Genomic DNA, 20,179 nt, shown 5'->3' with positions numbered 1-20,179 from the left:
ACAGAATGAAAACCTTAGATCACAGACAGTTTGTATTAATTGATTCCCTGGGAAGCGAGTTACAGTGAAGCCACAGCACCGATTTCGGGAAGTGATCAGTTGGCTGACATGTGCTCATTTAGTATTTGCATCGTTGGTCCCTTCATGTGCTACAACCTTTGGTGTCTAAGATGCTTATATCTTACAGGTCGATGTATGTTAAGGAGGAAGGTAAAACTGAGCCAGCAGATGTCAGCAAGAACCATAATAAAAACATTGGTCCTGATTATATCAACCTTTATTTTGTTACTTTTCAGTGATGATGCTGTAACATTGAGCAACCTTAGAATGGTGTTTCCGTGGACACTTGCCTGTGTTCTTGCAGACGTTTTAGGGAACATGTCTGAAGTATAGCAACGGCTCTAAAAAGGTTTAGTTCAAAGAAAGATCTTTGCGAAGTGCTGTGAACTTTTCCTCACTCCAGTCTCTTGCAAAAATTCCACATAAATTATTTTTTATCAAAAAGTTTATATTTAACAGTTTAAATATTTCTCTGGTCATCTGTATTCTACTTCTTTCGCTTTTCCACCCCTGTTGACTAGTCAGGAACTATATGCATTTTATAGGAATCGGAGTAGGGATTCCTAAACAGCTGTCCTCATGGAGGACTTAACTGTCCAGTGAAAATATGGCACTTGCATTTTTTTCAGCATCTGGTTATCTGTCTTATTTTAGACAATTCTAGTTCATTGAACAGCCAGAGGATGGTAATGTCTGTCTTTCCACAAAATTGAAAGGTTTACTAATTTCTGAACTAGGGGCTTAACAAAAATTCAAATCCTGTAGGCATATATGATATCCATTCCTTTGTGATGACCTTATTAGAGTAAACAGAGTGAGGGCGGAGAACCTGAGACCACAAGGAGCAAGTATGAGAAGTGGGATGGCTTGAGGTGCTTTTCGCTTTCTCATTTCTTATCGTAGCAAACGAAGACCTTCTATTTTAAATGCATCCTTCACTTATTAAAATCTAACATGACCCGAGCAGTCCCATTCCTACATACCCATGCGAGGTGAAACTGAGGTGTGAGCCTGTGTGCAGGTGTTTGTAGTGGCCTTATTTGTAGTAGTCCTAACTGGAAGCAACGCAGATGTCCCTCAGCTGGAGGATGGCGCGTCAGTGAACATGCTGCACGCGGCAACATGGGTGAGTCTCAGGTGCGCCCTGATGCGTGAAGGAGGCCACGCTTAGAAGGCTGCAGTCTGTGCGGCTCCGTTTGTATCATCTCCTGGAGAGGGAACTAACGGGACAAAGGGCAGAGCGGGATTGCCAGGCATTGGGGGAGGACTTGACTATAATGGGACACGGGGCATGGTATGGGCCGATGGAACTGGTGGTAGTTACAAGGCTAAATTTGTCAAAATGTATAGAAATTGCACAGGAATAATGGCAATTTTTCTGTATGTAAAATTTACCATAAGAAGTGCTGAATGAATTTTATAAAAGATAACGTAGACTAGATAAACAAAGAGCGCGCTAGTTTGTACTTTTTCTTTTCCCAGACGTTCAATAGGAGCCTTAAACGGCTTTAATTCCATTTACCCTTCTCCTTGTATATTGGTTTTTGTGTGTTCAACTGTAGACTCATTTTTAATTTTACAATCAGTTTTATCTCTTATATATTTGAATGGCCCTGTTGCCTTTTTTTATGATTCCTTCCTGCGTCTTTAGCCTTCTGTCTGAGAGCATTTTTATTCTGTCTGTTCCCTCTGCTGATTTTTGTTCATGTGTCCTTATTTGCTAGAGTGTCTAGTTTTTTATTATGTGCTGGAGATGATATGTGCAGAATTGCATGTAGAAATAATTTGAAGCCGAAGCTGTTCTCTCTCTTCAGAATGTATTTTTACTTGTTTTTGCCAGGAGCTTGGGATGTTAGCTATCAGAGATGACCTCAATCCAGTTTCAAGATTTCAGATGATTTAATGCTGAGATTTGTCAACCAGGGCGGAGGCTTTCAAGGTCTTAACGGAAATCGTGAGGGTGTCACCACAACCCTTTGTGGAGCTGTGGACTGTAGTTTGTGTCTCTCGCCCCAAGCAGGTGACAGTACTGTATAGCCTCTCAGCATCGTGGCTGTGCCCTCGCAGCCAGTGCCACACTTCGTGGAAAAGGAGGCCTGGACGTTAGAGCCACTTCTCCTAGGCTTCCCTCCTTCCTCAGATACTGGTGCTTTAAGTCTTTGATATTTCCATATCTCTGTGTTGCATTAAAGCAGAGTGAAAAATATTTCTCTTGTGTTATTAATTGTCCTTGGAGGAGAGGATTGGTCTGAATTATTCTTTGCCATTATGGAAGCAGAGGCTGCCCATACTATTTTTAATTCCCATACATGTATACAAATGTGCTTTTCTTAAAAACTGATGTGTTAAGACATTTTTATTCTATTATGCAACTTGCTGTTTTTGATTTAGTATATGATGAATTCATATTAGAATCATAGGTGACTATGTGTTTGTTGTATGTTTAACTCTGTGCCAGGCACTGTGGGAGTGCAGTGATGTATAAAACAGATAATTTCCTACCCTTATTTGGCTGATACTTTGGCAAGATAGTTACCTTAAACAAACAACGACACAATTATCTAACCGACAGGGATAAGATAAGAGCAGTGTCCTTTGAGTACATATAACATGGAAGTTTGTCTCTGCATCTTGCCTTTTTCACTTCACATTATACTGGGTACATCTTTAAATATCATTAAAATTTTTAATAAACATTGGGTCAGTCTAGTGTTCCATTTTGTGTACTTACTGTAATTTATTTAGACATTTTTATATTGTTGGACCTTTATGTTGTTTCTAGTTTTCCTTTATGATAAATGGTTTTTAATATACATTCTTGTATGTAATCCAACATTCAGTCACTGATTCATTTCTATAGGATGGAGTTGTGGGATTAAGAGTCGTGAGTAAAAGTGTATGAATAATTATTAATGTTCATTGTCACATTGCTTTCTAGAAAGGTTATTAATACATATCATAAGCGTTGCATATAATTTAAAAGTATGTGTCATTTTGAAAGGCTATCAGTTATGTAATATTTCTTTGTTGCTTAGATTTGTGTTTCTTAATCAGTGATACTCAACATGTTTTGTATTTATTCCTGATGTCCATTTCTTTGTGCCTTTAAGACTGTTTATAAAATTAAGACAGAACCCTCTGCTTTATGAATGAAGCTGCAGGACTAGTTTTAAACTAGAATTAGATCTTCTACTTCTTCTTTTTCAGTGCTGCAGTTTTATTATTTTATACTTGGATTTCCATTTTTAACTTGTTCCTTTGCTGAGAATACTTTAAAAAAGTTATTGTAATGAGTAGCAGGAAATAGCTTGCTGTTAAAGTAAATTGCTGTTATTTGTAAGTGAATTAGTATGTGTTTCTCAGTTTTAATTTCTAATATGGGAAATATTGATAGCCAGGACCCACTGAACAAAAGGGCTTTGGGGTTCTCAGATAAAGAGATCCTGAGACCCCAAAATGGGAATTTTGGGCTGGACCAGCTGAGCAGATGGAGATACATGTAATGAGATAAAAATGATTAGAGGAGAAGTTGTTTTTTTTTTTTTTAATTTTTTTGGAGGAATGGGAGATGGAGTCTTCTATTGAAGAATTCTGAAGACATCAGGTGGTCATTTGGATATTGGTGTTTGTGGCTCAGAGCTCAGAACAGGTGCCTCTAGTGGAGTGGTAAGTTTGAGAGGAATCATATATGGCTAGTGATCAAAGTCCTGGGACCAAATGGGATAATTTAAGAGAACGAAGGTTTTTAAAAAAAAGTGAAGAAACATGTCTTAGAGCACTCCAGCTTACACGTTCAATAGAAAAAGTGGCTGCAGTGTGGGAGAAAGGCCAGGGGAACTTCTAGAAGGGGAGACGGTTGTGCTGAAAGCTGGTTGAGGTCAAGTAGAGGCCCGGGGAGGGTGGGGGAGGATTGTCATCTCTTGTCTGGACTGTTGCAGTAGCTTCTTGACTGGTCTTGCTTGTGGCTGTGAGCACCTCTCCTCTGTCACATGGCAGGAAAGGTTGTATTTGAAAAATAGTGAACTTCTGTCTTAGCTGCTTGAAACCCAACATAAGCTCTTTGATACCAACTGCATAAGTAAATATCATAAAAGTTTTTTCATGAGCTGACACCTGCCTGTGTTGTTAGCCTAACCTTCTCACATTAACTCCCCACGTCCTCTCTCTCACCGCAAGCCAGCTTCAATTTTAAATTACTTATAAGATGTTGAGCTCCGCTTTTGAGTATTTCAGTGTGTTCCTTCCTTTTCCCAGATTCCCTCTCCTCCTTGCCTCTTCTGGACCTTGTGAGTGTGTCTTTCTTATTTAAAAGCCAATTCGGGCAGCTCCATCTTTGGGAAGCCTTTATGGATTGAAGATTGGGTGCCGAATTTATTTAATTTGATCATAATTGTACTCATGATTGACTTTAGGCTTACTAAACTGTAGCAGTAATTATTTGATGCTTTTATGACAGAGATACATGCATTCGTTCATTAAATAAATATTCGCTCAGCACCCATTTTGTGCCAAGCATTGACCTAAGCCCTGGGGGTGCAGCTGTGGATGACACAGGTAGGTCCCTGCAACGTGGAGTTTATGATCTGGAAGACTGAATGCATAGTTAACATATTTATATATTAAAATGTGTTTTAATTTTATTTATGAGGTGATTAGTGGGAAAGTATTACATATAAATATCTTTGACCTTTAGAAATATGATAAATAATGGTTTTAAATCAGTATACAAACATTCTGTAAAAGCATTAAGACTCCGGTGACACAAGGAGTCATGTTAGATATTATGTAAAGACAAATTTCTTTTTGTTCATTGTGTTACTAAGCTTACATGCAGCGTGAGGGAGTCGCACAGACCTGTGTCTTCTGAGCAGGGGGCCTTTGACCTCTGTCTGGGACGCTGTAGAAGGGGCTTTCCTGTCAGGCGGATCGTTAGATTAAATCACTTCTAAGATTTCTTTGATTTTTATGTTTCCTTTTCTTTTTTCTTAAACTTTGGCTTCTTTTCTTCATTGTTTTATCTGCTTAGACGTTATCTCGTATCAGCAGGCATGGTGGAGCCCTCCTTGCTGTAACCCAGCACACGGCTTCTCATAGTCGCTTCTTAGGGTAGTCAGGCTGGGGGATATTAAAATCTGTTATACAAAGAAAGCATTTTGTGATTAAATGAGTTAGATGTAAGTAAAGTTTTTTTTTAAAAAACTGCTGGGCTGCTTCAGTGCTTTAGTTTGTTGATGTTGACCATGACTTTCTGAGAGAGACTGATACAGCAAGTAGTACTCCATAGAGGTCTTTGACCAGGAAGCCCTTTTTTTCATGGAGTGTCTTGTGAAAACTGTCTGAGGGACACTAGAGGTGAAGTGTTGATGCTAATGATTTATATTTCACACTGAAAGGTATTCTAATTCATTACTGGGATTCTCTTTCTCCTTGCCTCTCCTCCCTCCCCAAATCCAACACTATATAAATAAAATGGAAATAAAAGCAAAAATTAAAAAAATAAGACCTAATTAAATTTATAAGCTTTTGCATAGCAAAGGAAACTATAAACAAAACAAAAAGGCAACATACGGAATGGGAGAAAAACATTTGCAAACGATGCAACTGAGAAGGACTTCATTTCCAGAATATACAAACAGCTCATACAACTCAGTAACAAAAAGGCAAACACCCCAATGAAAAAATGCAAACATTTCTCCAGTGAAGACATACAAATGGCTAATAGCAGATGAAAATGCGCAATATCACTAATTACCAGAACAATGCAAATCAAAACTACAATGAGGTATCACCTCACACCAGTCAGAATGGCCATCATTAAAAAGTCCATAAACGATAAATGCTGGAGATTGTCGTACTAAGTGGAATAAGCCAGAAAGAGAAAGAAAAATACCATATGATATCACTCATATGTGGAATCTAAAAAAAAAAAAAAAGACAAATGAGTTTATTTACAAAATAGAAATAGACTCACAGACATAGAAAACAAACTTATGGTTACTGGGGGGAAAAGAAGTGGGGAGGGGTAAATTGGGAGGTTGGGATTAGCAGATACACACTACTATATATAAAATAGATAAACAACAAGGTCCTACTGGGAATTATATTCAATACCTTATACTAACCCATAAAGAAAAAAATATGAAAAGGAATACATATATATATATGTACAACAGAATCACTGTGCTGTGCACCAGCAATTAACATTGTAAATCAACTATACTTCAATTAAAACAAAATGAATCCAACAATGTACAAATATGATTATGTATCATGACTAAGTGGGGTTCATCCCAGAAATGAATACTGGCTTAACATTCACCAAAGTGAATGTTCAAAATTCAACATTTTAACAAAGTAAAAAATATATGGTCAGCTCATATACAGAAGCAGCATTTGACAAAAATCTAACATCTTTATAAAATCTTTCAGCAAAGTAAGAATCTAACATCTTTATAAAATCTTTCAGCCTGATAAATTAGGGCATATGGGGAAAACGTGCGTCTTACATTAAATGTAATAGTAAATGACTGAATACTCTTCTCCTGAGGTAAGAACAAAAAGAGGGTGTCTCTACTTCTGTTCATTGTGCTGGAGGTTCTAGCCATTGCAGTAAGGCAAGAATCTGTAAGAAATCTGCTTGACCTAATAAGTGAGTTTAGCACACTTGCAAGATAAAGGGCCAATATATAGAAATTAGTTGTGTTTCTGTACACTATAATAAAATGGAAATAAAAAGCACCCACTATTTATAATAGTATAAAAAATATAATATACTTAGGAAATAACTTGGAAACAAATGTGAAAGATGAGTACTGAAACTGAAAACCATTATTGAAAGAAGTTTAACCTGAAATAAATGAGATATCCTGTGTCCTGGATTTGAAAACCCAGTATTAAAATGTCAGTTCTTCCCATATTGATCTATAGAGTTGATGTAATCCTAATCAGGATCCCAATAGGCTTTTAAAAAAAAGTAGAAACAGGATGGTTCTAAAATTTATATTAATATCAGATATGATTAAATGTATGTCCATAGCAAAGCTGCACTATACACCAGTTAATTTAGTGTATGTCTGTGCAGTTGTTTGATGTATATGACAAGGATGATAGAGCAGTGCTGCAGTGGGGTGTGGGGTAAAGGGTCATCTTTTCATCATGTGATCTGAAGGCTACTGGATAGGCATATATGGAAAAAGAAACTAAATATTGACTTCACCATAAAGACAAACATTTAATTCCAGGTCAATTGCAGATCTAAATATGAAAGGCAAAAACAGTAAAGCTTACATTAGAAGATAACACGAGAATTTAGGGTAAAGGAAATAATTCTTAAAGAGTACCCCAAATCATTAATCATAAAGAGAAAGATTGATTAAGTAGGCCATTTATGAATCTCTGTTCATAAGTTAATTAAAAGACGGCATTGGGAAGATTTTTTAAAGAAAGACAAGTCATAGGATAGAAAATATTTGTAATACACATGACCCATGTCTAGAGTATTTTTACTGCTTTTTAAAGAGTATGATGAAGTGAAGATGTGTTTTAGTTTCTCCATCTGTTGATCCTGTTTAAGTGGACCCTAACTTTTTAACCCACAAGATTTTAGTTATAAAATTACTCTTAGGAAGAGCCTAGAGATACTTGGCATTTGTTTCCTTTGTAGTTCGGTCTGTGAGCTTTGTGCAGTACTTGGCACATGACTGGCTTCAGCCTACTGTGTTTGCTGAATTAATGGATGGTGTTTTATAATTACAAACAAAGTGTGCAAAAAAGAGTAAACACTCATATGAGGACCGACCTTTTAAGTTTAAACCTAAGAAATCACAGGAAGCATTGTAGTTGGACATAAAGAACAGAAGTACTAACACTTTCAGAATATAAAGAAGAGGTGCATTTTAGGAATGTGAAGCACTGGCCGTGATTACATGAAGCTGACCACAGCGATGATCATCTTGTACTGAGGAGGGTGAGGGGAAGCTTTTGTGCTCTGTAAGACATAACGGAGAAGGGAGAATTTCATCTCATGAAGCAGGATTTTCTAAGCGTAAAATGCTACTATTGAGAAGAATTAGTTGAGACAGTGAATATTTGTATTAGCCAAACAGAGCTTGGATTTAGCAGATGGCAGATAAAAGTATGGGATGTCTTACTGGGCACTTTTGAAAGATTAGGTGAAATTAACATTCACAAATATCAGGTGTATGATGAGCAACTCAGATTGTTAATGATTGCATTATTTACATTTCAACTTTACATTTTTTGCAGAGTTCTGAAGTTCCTGTTGCATTAGACAATGGATGAGCAATCACAAGGAATGCAGGGGCCACCTGTACCTCAGTTCCAGCCACAGGTAATTGGTTCTGATGCTGCCGCCATGAGAGAGAGAGAAAGTGTGTGTGTGTGCACGCGTGTGTGTGCGCAGAGAAACAGAGATACAGTGAAGGAGGAAGTAGTGCATTCACAGTTCCTTTAGGAAATGAGGTAGCTGAAAGTGCTAATTATGCACTTACAAGTTTAAATCTGCGTTGTTTATATTTTCAAATACTGTTTTAGAAATATGGACAGACATGGAAAAAAGGGCAGCTGTAGCTGTAACTTGAAGTGGATGACCTGTAGACTGAGAGTTGACATCAGGCTTAGGGAGGAAAACAGAAACGGGGGCAGTGCCTGCGTGTTTCGTGCCCGCCTCCGCTTTCGCCGGGACGCCTTCCGGTACTGCCCCTTTGCTCGCTCCCTCTGACTAGGGGTGTGTTTCTCCTGTTCTGGAGTTGCTTGTTTTCTGCAACATAAAACGCAGTTAAAGGAATGTTTACACGCACTATTGAAATTGATTGTTTGGCCTCCAGTGCGCACCGTGGATGCTTGCCACGGAGTCCAGACACGTGGCGTGTCCGAAATGCCGTCCCCGCCACGTGCGGGGCGGCACCTCGGTCTCGTGGTTCCTCATGCCCGCGGCTGTGCGGCCTCCGCGGTGTCTCAGAGTTGCTCTGCGAGCCTTGGCCCAGATTTGCTTGGTAGTGATTCTGGCAATGAGGAATCCATAGGTGTTCTTTCACATGAGCTCTGGAGCAGAGAAGTGTGGGGCCTCGGGTCGAACAGCTGCCCTGTTGCAGCGGCCCTCAGAGCCTCCGCTGTATTACTGTGCGCTGGGAGGTTCCGGGGGCCCTTGCAGGGTGTGGTGTTTTCCAAACTAATTTGACTACAGCACCCTTTTTTAGAGCACATCTGTTGGCTTCTCTCGAATCAGTGTCTGTGAAGCGCAGCTCGGGAAATACTGCCTACAGAGTAAACTATCTTTTCTGCCTCTGTACTTTATTCGTTTTTCACCCTTCACCTCCCTCTCCAATGTTTGAAATCCTGCCCATCCTTCAAGGAGCATCTAAAATGCCACCTCCACTCTGAAGGTTTTTCCGATTTTGTGGACGTAGTATTTTTTTCTTGGAAACTTGATGATACATTCTTCGTATGTCTCTTCTGCTGTTTCTGAGGTCTTGGGGTCATTTCATATGGACATTGTCCTTATCTTTCCTGTTGGGTCAAACTCTCCGTAAGGATTCGGGCTGTGCCCTACCGCGGCTGCCCCGTGGTCCCGCAGCTCTGCGCGTGGAGCCGGGGCTCAGCACGGTTGTGCGATTGAAACCAACCAGCGCTTCTTCACGTGAACGTGTTTAAATTATCCCTTTACTTAATTGCACTTTCAGTTGCTTTGTTATGCCTTTCTGAATTCTCTGTACTGTGTTTGGAAGAGACACCTTTTAGCTTAGAGTAAGGCCAGTATTTTAATTTCAAGATGATTTTTTTTAAAATCTACCATTTATATTTTGTGCTACGATCATAAATTTGTCAAGGTTATAGTAGGCAGCTTCTTTCTGTTAGATACAAACATTATCTTAGTGCTATTTTTACAGACATGCATGGATACTCTTGTTTCATATTCGTTGTCTCCAGTGAAGACAGTGAAAGAAGCAGCTCTCAGATTAGGGAGTTTGTCTTATGATTTTGAAATGTTTGGTTTTGAACAGCCCTAAATTTCAAAGGAAAAAAAGAATGAGCACTGTAATTTCTGCCTCCTACTGACTCACCGATCAGGGAAGGTCAGAGTGGCAGTAGGAGGCGAAAATGAGAGTCCTGGTTCCCTGGGACCCACGGGCTACCACGCGGCATAAATGTCAAAATCACACACGTGGTTCTGCGTCTCTTTCACGTGGTTCCATTCCTCTCTTCCTCCTGCCGCTGCTCCCACGTGGAAATCAGCAAGTGTCACCCCAGGTTCTCACTGCCTGTGGCAAGTGTGGGGGGGAGGGAGGGTCTTCTGCCTCTGCATCCAGACTGATGGTGTGAGGTTACCCGACAAGAGTTTACAGGCGTTACTGCCTATTAAGTCTCTGAAAAATGTTCCTGCTCTCAGTAGCATTATTTTAAAAGGCTGGCAAAGGACAGCCTCTGCTCGGGGTTGGCAGCCTGCTTTTGTTTTGTTCCACACCACTGGCCTGAATAACGGGGTGATGCAGCAACATATGGTTAGCTGAGTGACTGCTTCCGCTTTTGAGATGCTAGTGCGTGTCTGGACAGAAGCAGCAAACGGAGGAAGTCAGCTTTCTAGGTGTCAGAGACCAATTCCCTGTGTTATGACAAGTGATGTGTATTCTTGGCATATCTGTCTTTTCCTTGTTCTGAGATGAATACTCTGACCCCATAATGCATAATATGTGGTTTAATTTTTAGTACAGTGTGAGTTCCTTTTTTTTAAGCCTTAGAATGTGAGATTTATGTATCTATTTTTTTGTATTATTGTCATTCTTTTGAACTTAGTTTTTTTTTTTTTTTCCTATCAGCTTCCCTTTCCTTCCCTTTTTCTTTCTTTGATTCCTTTCATTGAAGCCTGGAAAGTACTGAAAGGATTTATTTGACTGGATTTGTGTCCTATATATTCACATTGCTTTTGGACTCTAGTTTGTAGGACAGTGGATTTGGCTAAATTTTTTAAAATGCAAACTGTATAAAAGATGGTGACAGAAATAGTAAAATGTCTGCTTTTTAGTATAAGACAAATTTTAAACAATGGATATTTACAGCTAACAATTTGTGAGTTTTTAATTTCTGGTCATTGAGTGAAGAGAGCTATGATACATTCAATTTTTGTCATAAAGATAAATATAAAACGATTACAATCAGCGTGCAGCGTAAAGACTTTGTGGGAGCGACTCAAGGGAGAATTAGTTTTAGTTGGAATAGTCGTCAGGACCTAGGGTATAATTATTATCTGTAGTTTGAAGATGCCCAGTGTGACACTGGCTCCCTGCGAAGGAGGGAAAGCAGCCCAGATCTACAGGCAGGAGAGTTGGTGCTCCTCCTTTTAACGGCTTGGAAGGGATGAGAGTCTCATCTGGGAGTCTTCCAACCCGAGCCTCCCCTCAGGCTGGCCGGCGGCCCGGCCTGCCGCCCCGAGCTCGCGCGCCTCTGGGAGCGAGCGGGGCGGACAGGGGGCCGGCTGGGTTGAGTGGGTCACCTCCCCCTCTCTTTAGCCCGTCTTACAGAACTACTTTCTTTGTGAAATAAAGGTCATTGTGTCGTTTGCTTCTTTTGCTAAGTTGAGTTTGCCAAGGTTTTGTCCTATGGCATTGAGCACAGCCTCCGTTTTCAGAAGCCTCTGCAGAAGTTGAGGTGACGTTCTCCGCCTAACAGCCTCATCCAGCCGCTTTATTGCTGCAGGTCTGGGGGATGGAGTGGCGGCTGCTCCGAGGGAAGAGACCTGCTGTAGTTAGAGCTGATGCCCTTGAACCTCCAGTGAGGCTCAGTGCTGCCAGCAGTCCTGTCCTTGGTCCCCGCGCTGCCCACTCCCCAGCGGCGTCTCCTGTCCCCTCTCCTCAGAACCCCCACTCCCTGTCCTCTCTCTCAGCTGCTGTGCCCTTGCTTCCTGTTTCACCGACAGACGGAAGCAGTCAGACGAGGACTTCCCCAGGACCTGCAGCGCGCGGTCAGCCTCATCTGCCCTGTCAGCTGCGCCAGCCCTGCCCGGGCCACCAGAGCCGTGTGCAGCCCCACGCCCGCTGGGCTCTGCGTGGCGCTGTGTGCTGCGAGGTCTCCCATCTAAACGGCGAACCAGAACAAACCCCAACCAGAAAACGGCTTTCAAAGTCCTTCTTTTCTCCAGCCGTTCACCTCTCTCTCTGTTGCCTTTTGCTGCTGAGTGCTTAGCTGTGTAGGTCTGTGTCCTGTTCCCCCTTCGCTCTCTTAGGTGTGCTGGGGGGGGGGGCTTTCTCCCCTCCGTGCCGCCGTGGCTGCTCTCGCCCCGGTCCCCGGGGCCTCCTGTGCTCAGTCCCTGCGCCACCCTTAGACCTTGTCTTCCTTGGTCGTCAGCTACACTTGAGAGAGTCGGCCGCATTCTGTTGTTTGAAACCTGTTCATTGCTCTGCTTCCGAGAGCCTTGTTTCCTTCTCGGCTTACTGGTCTGTCCTTTGCTGACTTCCCTCCCCTCCTGGACTCTTCGCAGCGGAGCGCTCTGCGGCCCAGAGCGTCTTGCCCTATGTGCGCTGCTTGGAGATCCCTTCCAGGTTCATGATCCTGAGTATGGTCCGCGTGCTGGTGGCCTCTCTACTTTAGACTGGATCTACCTCCTGATCCCAGACGCGAGCAGCCAGTCACCTACTTGTCATCAAATTTGCGTGTCTCAAACTGGGCACATGTGAAACTGAACTGTGAATGTTCCCACAAGCTGTCTGTGTGCAGGCCTCTCTGTCACAGTTGGCGGCATGTGCCTCCTTTGATCTGCCCAGGCCAAAGCTCCTGGAGACGTCCCCGACCCCCCATCTCTCGCATGTCCTGTCTCACCGCTGACAGGTCCCGCAGCACCCCCTTCTGCATACACTTCGGGTGGGAGTACTTCTTGCCTCATTTGCTGCTGTCACTCTGCTCAGTTATTTTCATTTTCCCTGTAACTTACTGCGGTCACTCCCCAGTTGGTCTCTGTTTCTGTCCTGTCCTCACTTCAGTCTACTGTCAGCATGTAAGTCAGGGCAAAATTATTTAACATTTAAATATAAAATATACAATTTCAGTCAAATCATATCTCTTTAAAATCTAGTAGTTTCTCATCCTTCCTCATCGTGGCTCCCCCCACTCATCTTCTTCCAGTGTGTGTGCAGACGCCACCTTCCTCGGCCGTCCCATGAAAGCCGACCCTTCACACCCACCCATTAAGCCACTTATCCCTTCTATTTTGCTCACTGTCTTTCCTCTTTCTCCAGAGTATAAACTTCATTCCCAGTCTCCAGAACAGTACCTGGAGCACATGGTAGGCATTCAGTAAACACTTGCTGAAGACAAATGTGGTGTCAAGTCAACCCATCCTCTTTCTTCTCAAGCACCACTTTTTAAATGAATATTAAAATATATCAGTATCTCTAGAATTTTTAGGCACAAGTTCAAGCAGTGGCCCATACCTCGGTGCCCCCATCAGAGGGATGGTAGGAAGCCATTCTTGGCATCGCTTTGTCAGACTAGACGTGAGGAACGAGCCTGCATCGCAGCAAGGAAGAAAGCTGAGAGAGAGAGAGAGAGGGAACTTCCTCCAGGAAGAGCTTCCACAGCTCTCTGAGCCCAGGACTCACGTACGTTGTCTGAGATGTCTGAGCTCTTAATGTACCGTTTTACTCTTTTTTGGTAAAGCCTGTGTACAAATGTAAATATATATATATAGTAAATGGTTTATTAGAGAAAACCACGTACAGCCTGCACTTCTTACTGACTTTCTTTCCACCTCCTTGCTGTACCCGGAGCGAGCCTCCCCCCCCCCCCCGTGGTCGCTGTCCCCCGTCACCTGGCACGTGGGGCGGCTCGCTCTCTGGTCCCCGCGCCGGGAGGGTCAGCGGCAGAGGCTCACCCTCCGCATCCGCAGAGCCTCTTCCAGACCCCACCCGCTCCTTCTTGGGAGGGGGGCTGGTGAGCCCCGCCGCGTGGAGGCTCCGTCTCGGCCTCCCGGTGGCCCCAGGCTCCCTGCCTCGCCGTCACCTGCGTCTCGCCTTTGTCCCGGGCGCAGTGCCGCTGCTGCTTGGTTCTCACAGCGCGGCCGCCCCGCGCCGAGCGGTTTGCATGTCCGTCACCCCCGACACCAGGCCGCCGCGCACACCTCGCACACGGGGAGGCCCGGGCTCGCCCGGCCCAGGTCGCACGCGGCCCTGGGGTGGGGCTGTCGGCCGGCTCGCTCGCTTCCCGGCAGACGCTCCTCACACACTTCCTGGCCAGTCTCACCGCCTCAGTCCTCGTGACCCTTCGTGTTTCCGGGCACCTCCGGCTCCTCGTCTTCGAGGCGTGTTCTGGCCCGGCCTGTCCTCCCTGTGTCGGGTAGCCCTGCCCGCCTGGTTGTCCGGACCGCAGGCAGGCGGGCCTCACGCTTTGCGTTTAGCCAGTTTTCCTGCCCCCTTGATTGGACTCCCTCACTAGCTAGTGAACCTGCTGAGTCTTCACATCCTGACGGTGACCGCTCCCCTTTAGATTACTGCCACCTCTTGTCTAGCTTGTTGCAGAAGCTTCGGATCTGGTCTCTTTACCTCTCGTGTTACCGTTTCTAGTTCATTCTTTACATTGTAGCAAGAGTCATGTTTCCAAAGTGTACCTTTTGATGCGTTACTTTCTTTGACTTTTGGGATGGATTCTGCATTTTCACGTGTGCCGGGAAGGGTCTTGCATCCCCTGGTCTCCTTTCTCCTCTCCAGCTGCACCTCGTGTCACTCCCTGCTTTGGACTCGGGTTCAGCCTTGTCTTGCTTACATTGCACTCTCTTTGGGCTCCAGGATCTCGGGTGCCAGGGTGATGGTGTCAGGAGCTGTTCGGGGAGATTTAGTCTCCAGCAGACGGTAATAAGCATAAGGGCTCATTATAATGTATGTGAACTACATGAAGAGACCCTGAGGAAAGTTCTCTGAGAGGAAATGTGAAATTAAGAAGACAACAAAAAGATGACTCGTTTTTGGGTCATTTCATACACGGGTGTGCTTCTAGTAAATGAGAATACATTCCACCAGGAGTGCAGTGCTCACGAGGTCTGTAGGTCGTGTTTTGTATCAGTGAATAGTAGGTAACGGGTGCTCCATAAATCCATGCTGAATGAATGGATTGATCTCTAAATGAAAGCAAAACAGTAATCAGTCTAACTGTACTATGTTAATATCGTATAGATTTTAGTTACTTTAGAGTTATTTTAGGAAGTGACTATGGGGCCATATAGTATAAGAGATCTGTCAGATGAGAAGTGGTATCAGAATGTTTAGAGCCTGGCTGAGCTCTGGATTTAGATTGATTGTTCATATTTGCATATTTAGGGATAAGTGTTTCTCAAATTTTAGAGGAAGTACCTTGAGGGATTTAGATGATTGAAAAAATGGGGCTACAGAAAGGATTCTCTCATCTTCTTTCTTGGAAATTTCTTTTTGAACAGTCCATTGAGAGTGGAGTGGGCAAAGATGAGGTCGACATGAATCGAATAGTTTCCAAACTCCACCTGGAACTGCATTCAGAGCCTGACATATAGTTTTAAGAAATACAGTGATGCAAGTAGTTCCATTTTTGAGGGTGAATTTGATATTTGGAGATAATTTAAAAATCCTTTGGAGCCAAACACGTACTTGGTGAAAAAAGTATAATCTTGGTATTCATTCTTCCTTTGATCAAAATGAGCTGTCTTCTTAAATGAGGCCAGTGATTTTCATATGGTTCACAAGCTGATGACAGTTCCACAGGAGGGGTTATGAATACATGTTCGGCGTTGGAAGCCTTCCTGGAGTAAGTGCATGTCCTCCCGTGGTGCAGGTTTGAAGAGCAGCGTTCAGTGCATAGATTCTAATGTGTTTGTTAGAATTCGATTGTATCATTTTACATTTGGGATACCTTTATATTTTGTCTCCCTTTATATCATTATTATGTGACTATTACATGACTTTCGTATGGCCTTGGTTATGTTTGACAGATTTCTCACTAAATATTCATAAAACAAATATTTCCCAAATTTAGAAATTTTGATACATTTCTTTTTCTAAGAGCACTTACATAAAATAAATTTAATGATGCATTCTTTTTGTTTTTCCCTTGACTGGACCTCATTTGGTGCAGGAGGACAAGAGGGTGGTGGAGGAGGAGGTTTTAGAAGAGTTACCGTGAGGTGGGCATCCAGTGGAGGGTGAGGAGAGCACCAGGAATCAGTGTAACTCAACACTACCTTCCAGAGCCAGCGGTGGGGGAGGTTGGACAGTGGATGACACTGGCCAGAGTGAGCAGAGCGAGAAGGGAAGGCGGAGGATGATACTCTGTGGAACACCAGCATCCGCGGGGAGGAGGCTGTGGAGGAGCTGGAGGAGGCGGGAGGGCTGGTTGGTGTGGTGGCTTAGAGCATGAGCTCTGAAGTCAGATTGCCTGGGATGAGTGTCTGGGACCCTCCAGCCCCGACTGTCTAGCTGTGTGAGGGAGGGCAGGTTATTTAACATCTATAAGCCTCACTTTCTCATCAGTAAATTAGAGAAACAGTAGTTTTTACCTCCAGCAGATACGGAGCTTTCACTGTGGTGCTGGGCACAGAGACGGCACTCGTTGGATGATGATGGCAGGGCCAGTAGTTAGTGCTGGTTGGATGACGTTGCTGCTGATGGTTAACCCTCATTAGAGGGTGGCGATGGTGATGGCGACAGTGACTGCATTCTACACGATGACCTAGGCACACAGGTTCCTCTGCCCATGGCCTGCTTCTGCATCGTATTACGTCCTTTATTTGGTTTTTATTACCGCTTTCTGCCCACACTGCTTCTTTAGCCTTGTTTATCTCAGTAACTGGTATCACTGTCCATCGAGGTGCACAAGCCCACATCTATGACTTACCCGCTCTGTCCCCACTCCTCAGCATCTTCTCTGCCTCTGCCTCACGGTCACATCCTGATTCCATCTGCTGCTGCGTCTCACTATAACTGTCAGGTCAGGCCCACTACTTTTCTGTCCAGGCTCCCTGCTCCCACTCCTGCAATCCTCCTCCTCCTCCGCCCCACTTCCTTGTGCACGCAGCGTCCTGAGTGAGTTCTCCCTGTGAGTGTGCGTGAGATCATGGCGCAGTGCTTCCCTGCCGGCAGCTGGGGTCCTTCCTCTTGCTGCGGCACACGGCGTGGCCGCCCGCGCGTCCCGCCTCCACCCTGCTCCCTGCGCGTGCCAGCCCGTCTTCCTTGAGCACACGAGCTCATTCCTTCCCGAGGACATTTTCTCCAGGGGTTCTTTCTGCTCTTCCTTTTCCTTCTGGTTTTTCAATCTCAACATAAAGGTCACCCCCTCAGCAGGGTCCTCCCAGAGTTATCCAGTTTAAAATAACCATCCACTCATTTTCCACTGTATCGCTCCATTGTATTTCTCTGCATAGTACTTAAATATTAGATATTACTGTGTATTTGCTTACTGTCTTTTTATTGTTTTTGTATTTGTTTGCCCCCTCCTCTATTAATAATTGTGGAATAAATGAATAAATTGTGGAAATCTCTTCCCTCTATTTGTCTCCGTCCGTCTCTGTCTCCCTGAGCCTTTTGCCTGCCCTATTTAATTTTACGGGTATAGCTGATGGTGCTCCTGGTGGGTGGGAATGTCTTTGTCATTAATTAACTATCCTGCTCATGGTATGCTGGGAAAGGTAATCAGTATTTTTGGTTACGTAATTTGGATATAGTGATTATTATGCTGTGTGGTGTAACTAATGATGCTTAAATGATACAAACACCAGGGTCTTATAAATGTTTAATCAGGTAATTGGTTATATTTGGTCACTCATTTTTCTTATGCTACAATGAATTGTCTCCTTTGTTTGATATAAAGCCAGTAATAATGATTAATGACGTATTGTTCCAACTGACGTAAATCTCCCACCCTTAGTATCTTTAGGAATAGGTTACTGCTGAAGTAGTTCAAGAAATTTTAGGGAAGTCATTTCTCAGATGGAAAGAAGCATGACTAATTAGACTCTGCTGGCACATGTGGTTTTTTTTTAAAAAAAGTGTTGTTTCATTTTTTTTATTTTCAGTGAGGTTTGTAGAAAGTAATACATAACAGAGTTGTTAGATATTGTCAAAAAGATATTCTAGTTTGTGTAGTTTGGAGATGAGTAATCTCTTTTTAATGATCGTACGTAGCATGAGCTTTATTGCCAAATAAAATAGAAAAGCATTTTGAAGTTTTGTTACTTTTTAATTTTGGAGAAATTTAGGAATATTAATATAAAATAAGACTTTTAAAATCACATAGTTGGTAATATGAAAATCACCAGTAAGAGATAAAAGTGCAATAACAATATAAACCTTATTAATGGTGTTAAATACTGTAATTAGCAGTGGCTTGTCTGTTAGATCACTGATAACAGCACCTCTAGGAGTTACCAGGACGTCGCTTTCTCTCTGGGGAGTCTGTGGAGGCCGTGCTGTGATGCTTCTAATCCCCAGAGAGAATTACCATCGTAACGTTGTCCTGAATTGTCTTACTGCTCATTAAATGTCCTTGCCATCACATTTAAAGTAAATTAAGGAAATTAATTTAGTCCTAGGAAATTAATTGTTTAACAAGTTTGCACCTGTGAGGATATGAGCCCGTGGCACAGCAGAATGAATTTTATTGTAGAATGAGGAGTATTTCTGTGAAGGAAGCAGTTAACACAGGCTGGCATGTAGAATCCTGATCAGGTAGCGGGATCTGGTGGTATGTGATTAAAGTGCAGATCGACAAGAGATTCGTTAGTGAGACTGCAGAACATTTCAGGTGTTGTATAAAGCTTCCTTCACTCTAGGGTTTGATTTTTTTTTTGTTTTTAGTTGTCACATATGATTTTGAATGTTTATTTTGTGTTTCTATATTTCAGGACTCTTCTATAGGATAACTTGTTAGGACACATATTCACATATCTCAAGAGGCTAAACATGGTACTTTACCACAAAAATGTAATACAAATGCTGCCAATATCAGTTTTAATTATGTCCTTTATTTAAGGAGTTGTAAGTGTCTTATAGTTAGTAATTAAGAAATAACAACAAAAAGCCAGTAACAATAATAATAAAAAAAACCTATGTAGGCTTATAATTACGTTATCCATGTTAATTAGTTCCATTTTGAGACTTATTCCATAAATGAATCTGTTTAAAATTCCTTGATGGAGTGTGTAGTCTTTATTTAGTAATTTTGGAAGATCCCTTGTGCTGAGTTAGCCGTGCCCTTTCTCGGTTTCTTCTGTCACGAAGAGCTTGCAGTGTCAAACTCGTAGGGTTCATGGGCTTTCAGACAATTACTCTCTTCCGTTTGCCTGTGACTTTAAACTTCATTTAAGCATGTTCCAACCAGGTAGCTGAACTGCCACCAGACGTGATTTTATAAATGAGGTGGCCCCCCACGGTAATTAGGAGGCCTTTGGGCAAAGTAATTTTAGTTAGATGTAGTTGGTGTGTGTCACCATGGAGCCTGGGACCCAGGGGTTAGGCTCTGCCCTTCCATGAACCAGGAAGGCAATCCACGTGGTAACTGGGGGACACTCGCTAGAAGACGGAGCCCAGGCCCGGGTGGCACCTGCTCCCAGTGAGGAAGCTGCTGGCACAGGGGTCTAGCAGGATAGAGATAGACTCCAGTTGGGGCCTCGAGGAAGACGGACCCAAAAAGGACACTGAAGTAGAGACTAAAGAATGACAGTCCTAAAAACTCGAGCACCCCAGTGCCCTGTGAGGAGAGGGTGGGGGGAAGGATGCCGCCACACCTGGGAGGGGAGCTGTAGGTGACAGTGAGCTGGTGCCACGCACCTGGCTGTCCGGTTGACACTCCAATGCCGGGCCTGGGTCTGCTTGCCCTACCTGAGAAAAGGAGGAAGCCAGATCTGGGTGGCTGCCTGGCTGAGAAAGGTTCTGAGATACTGAGCACTGAGTCCGGGCGTGGAGCCCAGGCCTTGCACACTCAGTGAGGACCCTGTGCGTTTTCTGTGGGGCGTCTTGGGTGCGTCTGGCGCCCGGCGCTCAGTGTCCGCATCGCATTGCCCTGGGTCAGTGGGGGTTACTCAGTGTCCTTAAATGCTGGGGGTTCATGGGGAGTCCGTTCCCTCTGCTGGGAAGCTGTGAGAGGCAGTTGT

At 43.3% G+C, this 20,179-nt stretch overlaps 1 protein-coding gene across 3 annotated transcripts in view; it reads left to right on the top strand.

Annotated features, from left to right (window-relative positions):
- Positions 1-8,305: 8,305 nt before the first annotated feature.
- LOC140688665 (serine/threonine-protein kinase Nek7-like) overlaps positions 8,306-20,179 on the top strand; it is a 118,424-nt gene continuing 106,550 nt past the window's right edge. For all 3 annotated transcript variants that reach the window (XM_072948271.1, XM_072948269.1, XM_072948270.1), the window contains exon 1: positions 8,306-8,410. In XM_072948271.1, the coding sequence (XP_072804372.1) occupies positions 8,354-8,410 (57 nt within the window). In that variant the 5' untranslated portion in view covers positions 8,306-8,353. The remainder of the gene's footprint in view (positions 8,411-20,179) is intronic.

Source organism: Vicugna pacos, chromosome 23 (assembly GCF_048564905.1).
Source record: "Vicugna pacos chromosome 23, VicPac4, whole genome shotgun sequence".
NCBI lineage: Eukaryota > Metazoa > Chordata > Mammalia > Artiodactyla > Camelidae > Vicugna > Vicugna pacos.
The sequence above is the reverse complement of the archived record's forward strand: the minus strand, read 5'-3'. Positions and strand labels throughout refer to the sequence as shown.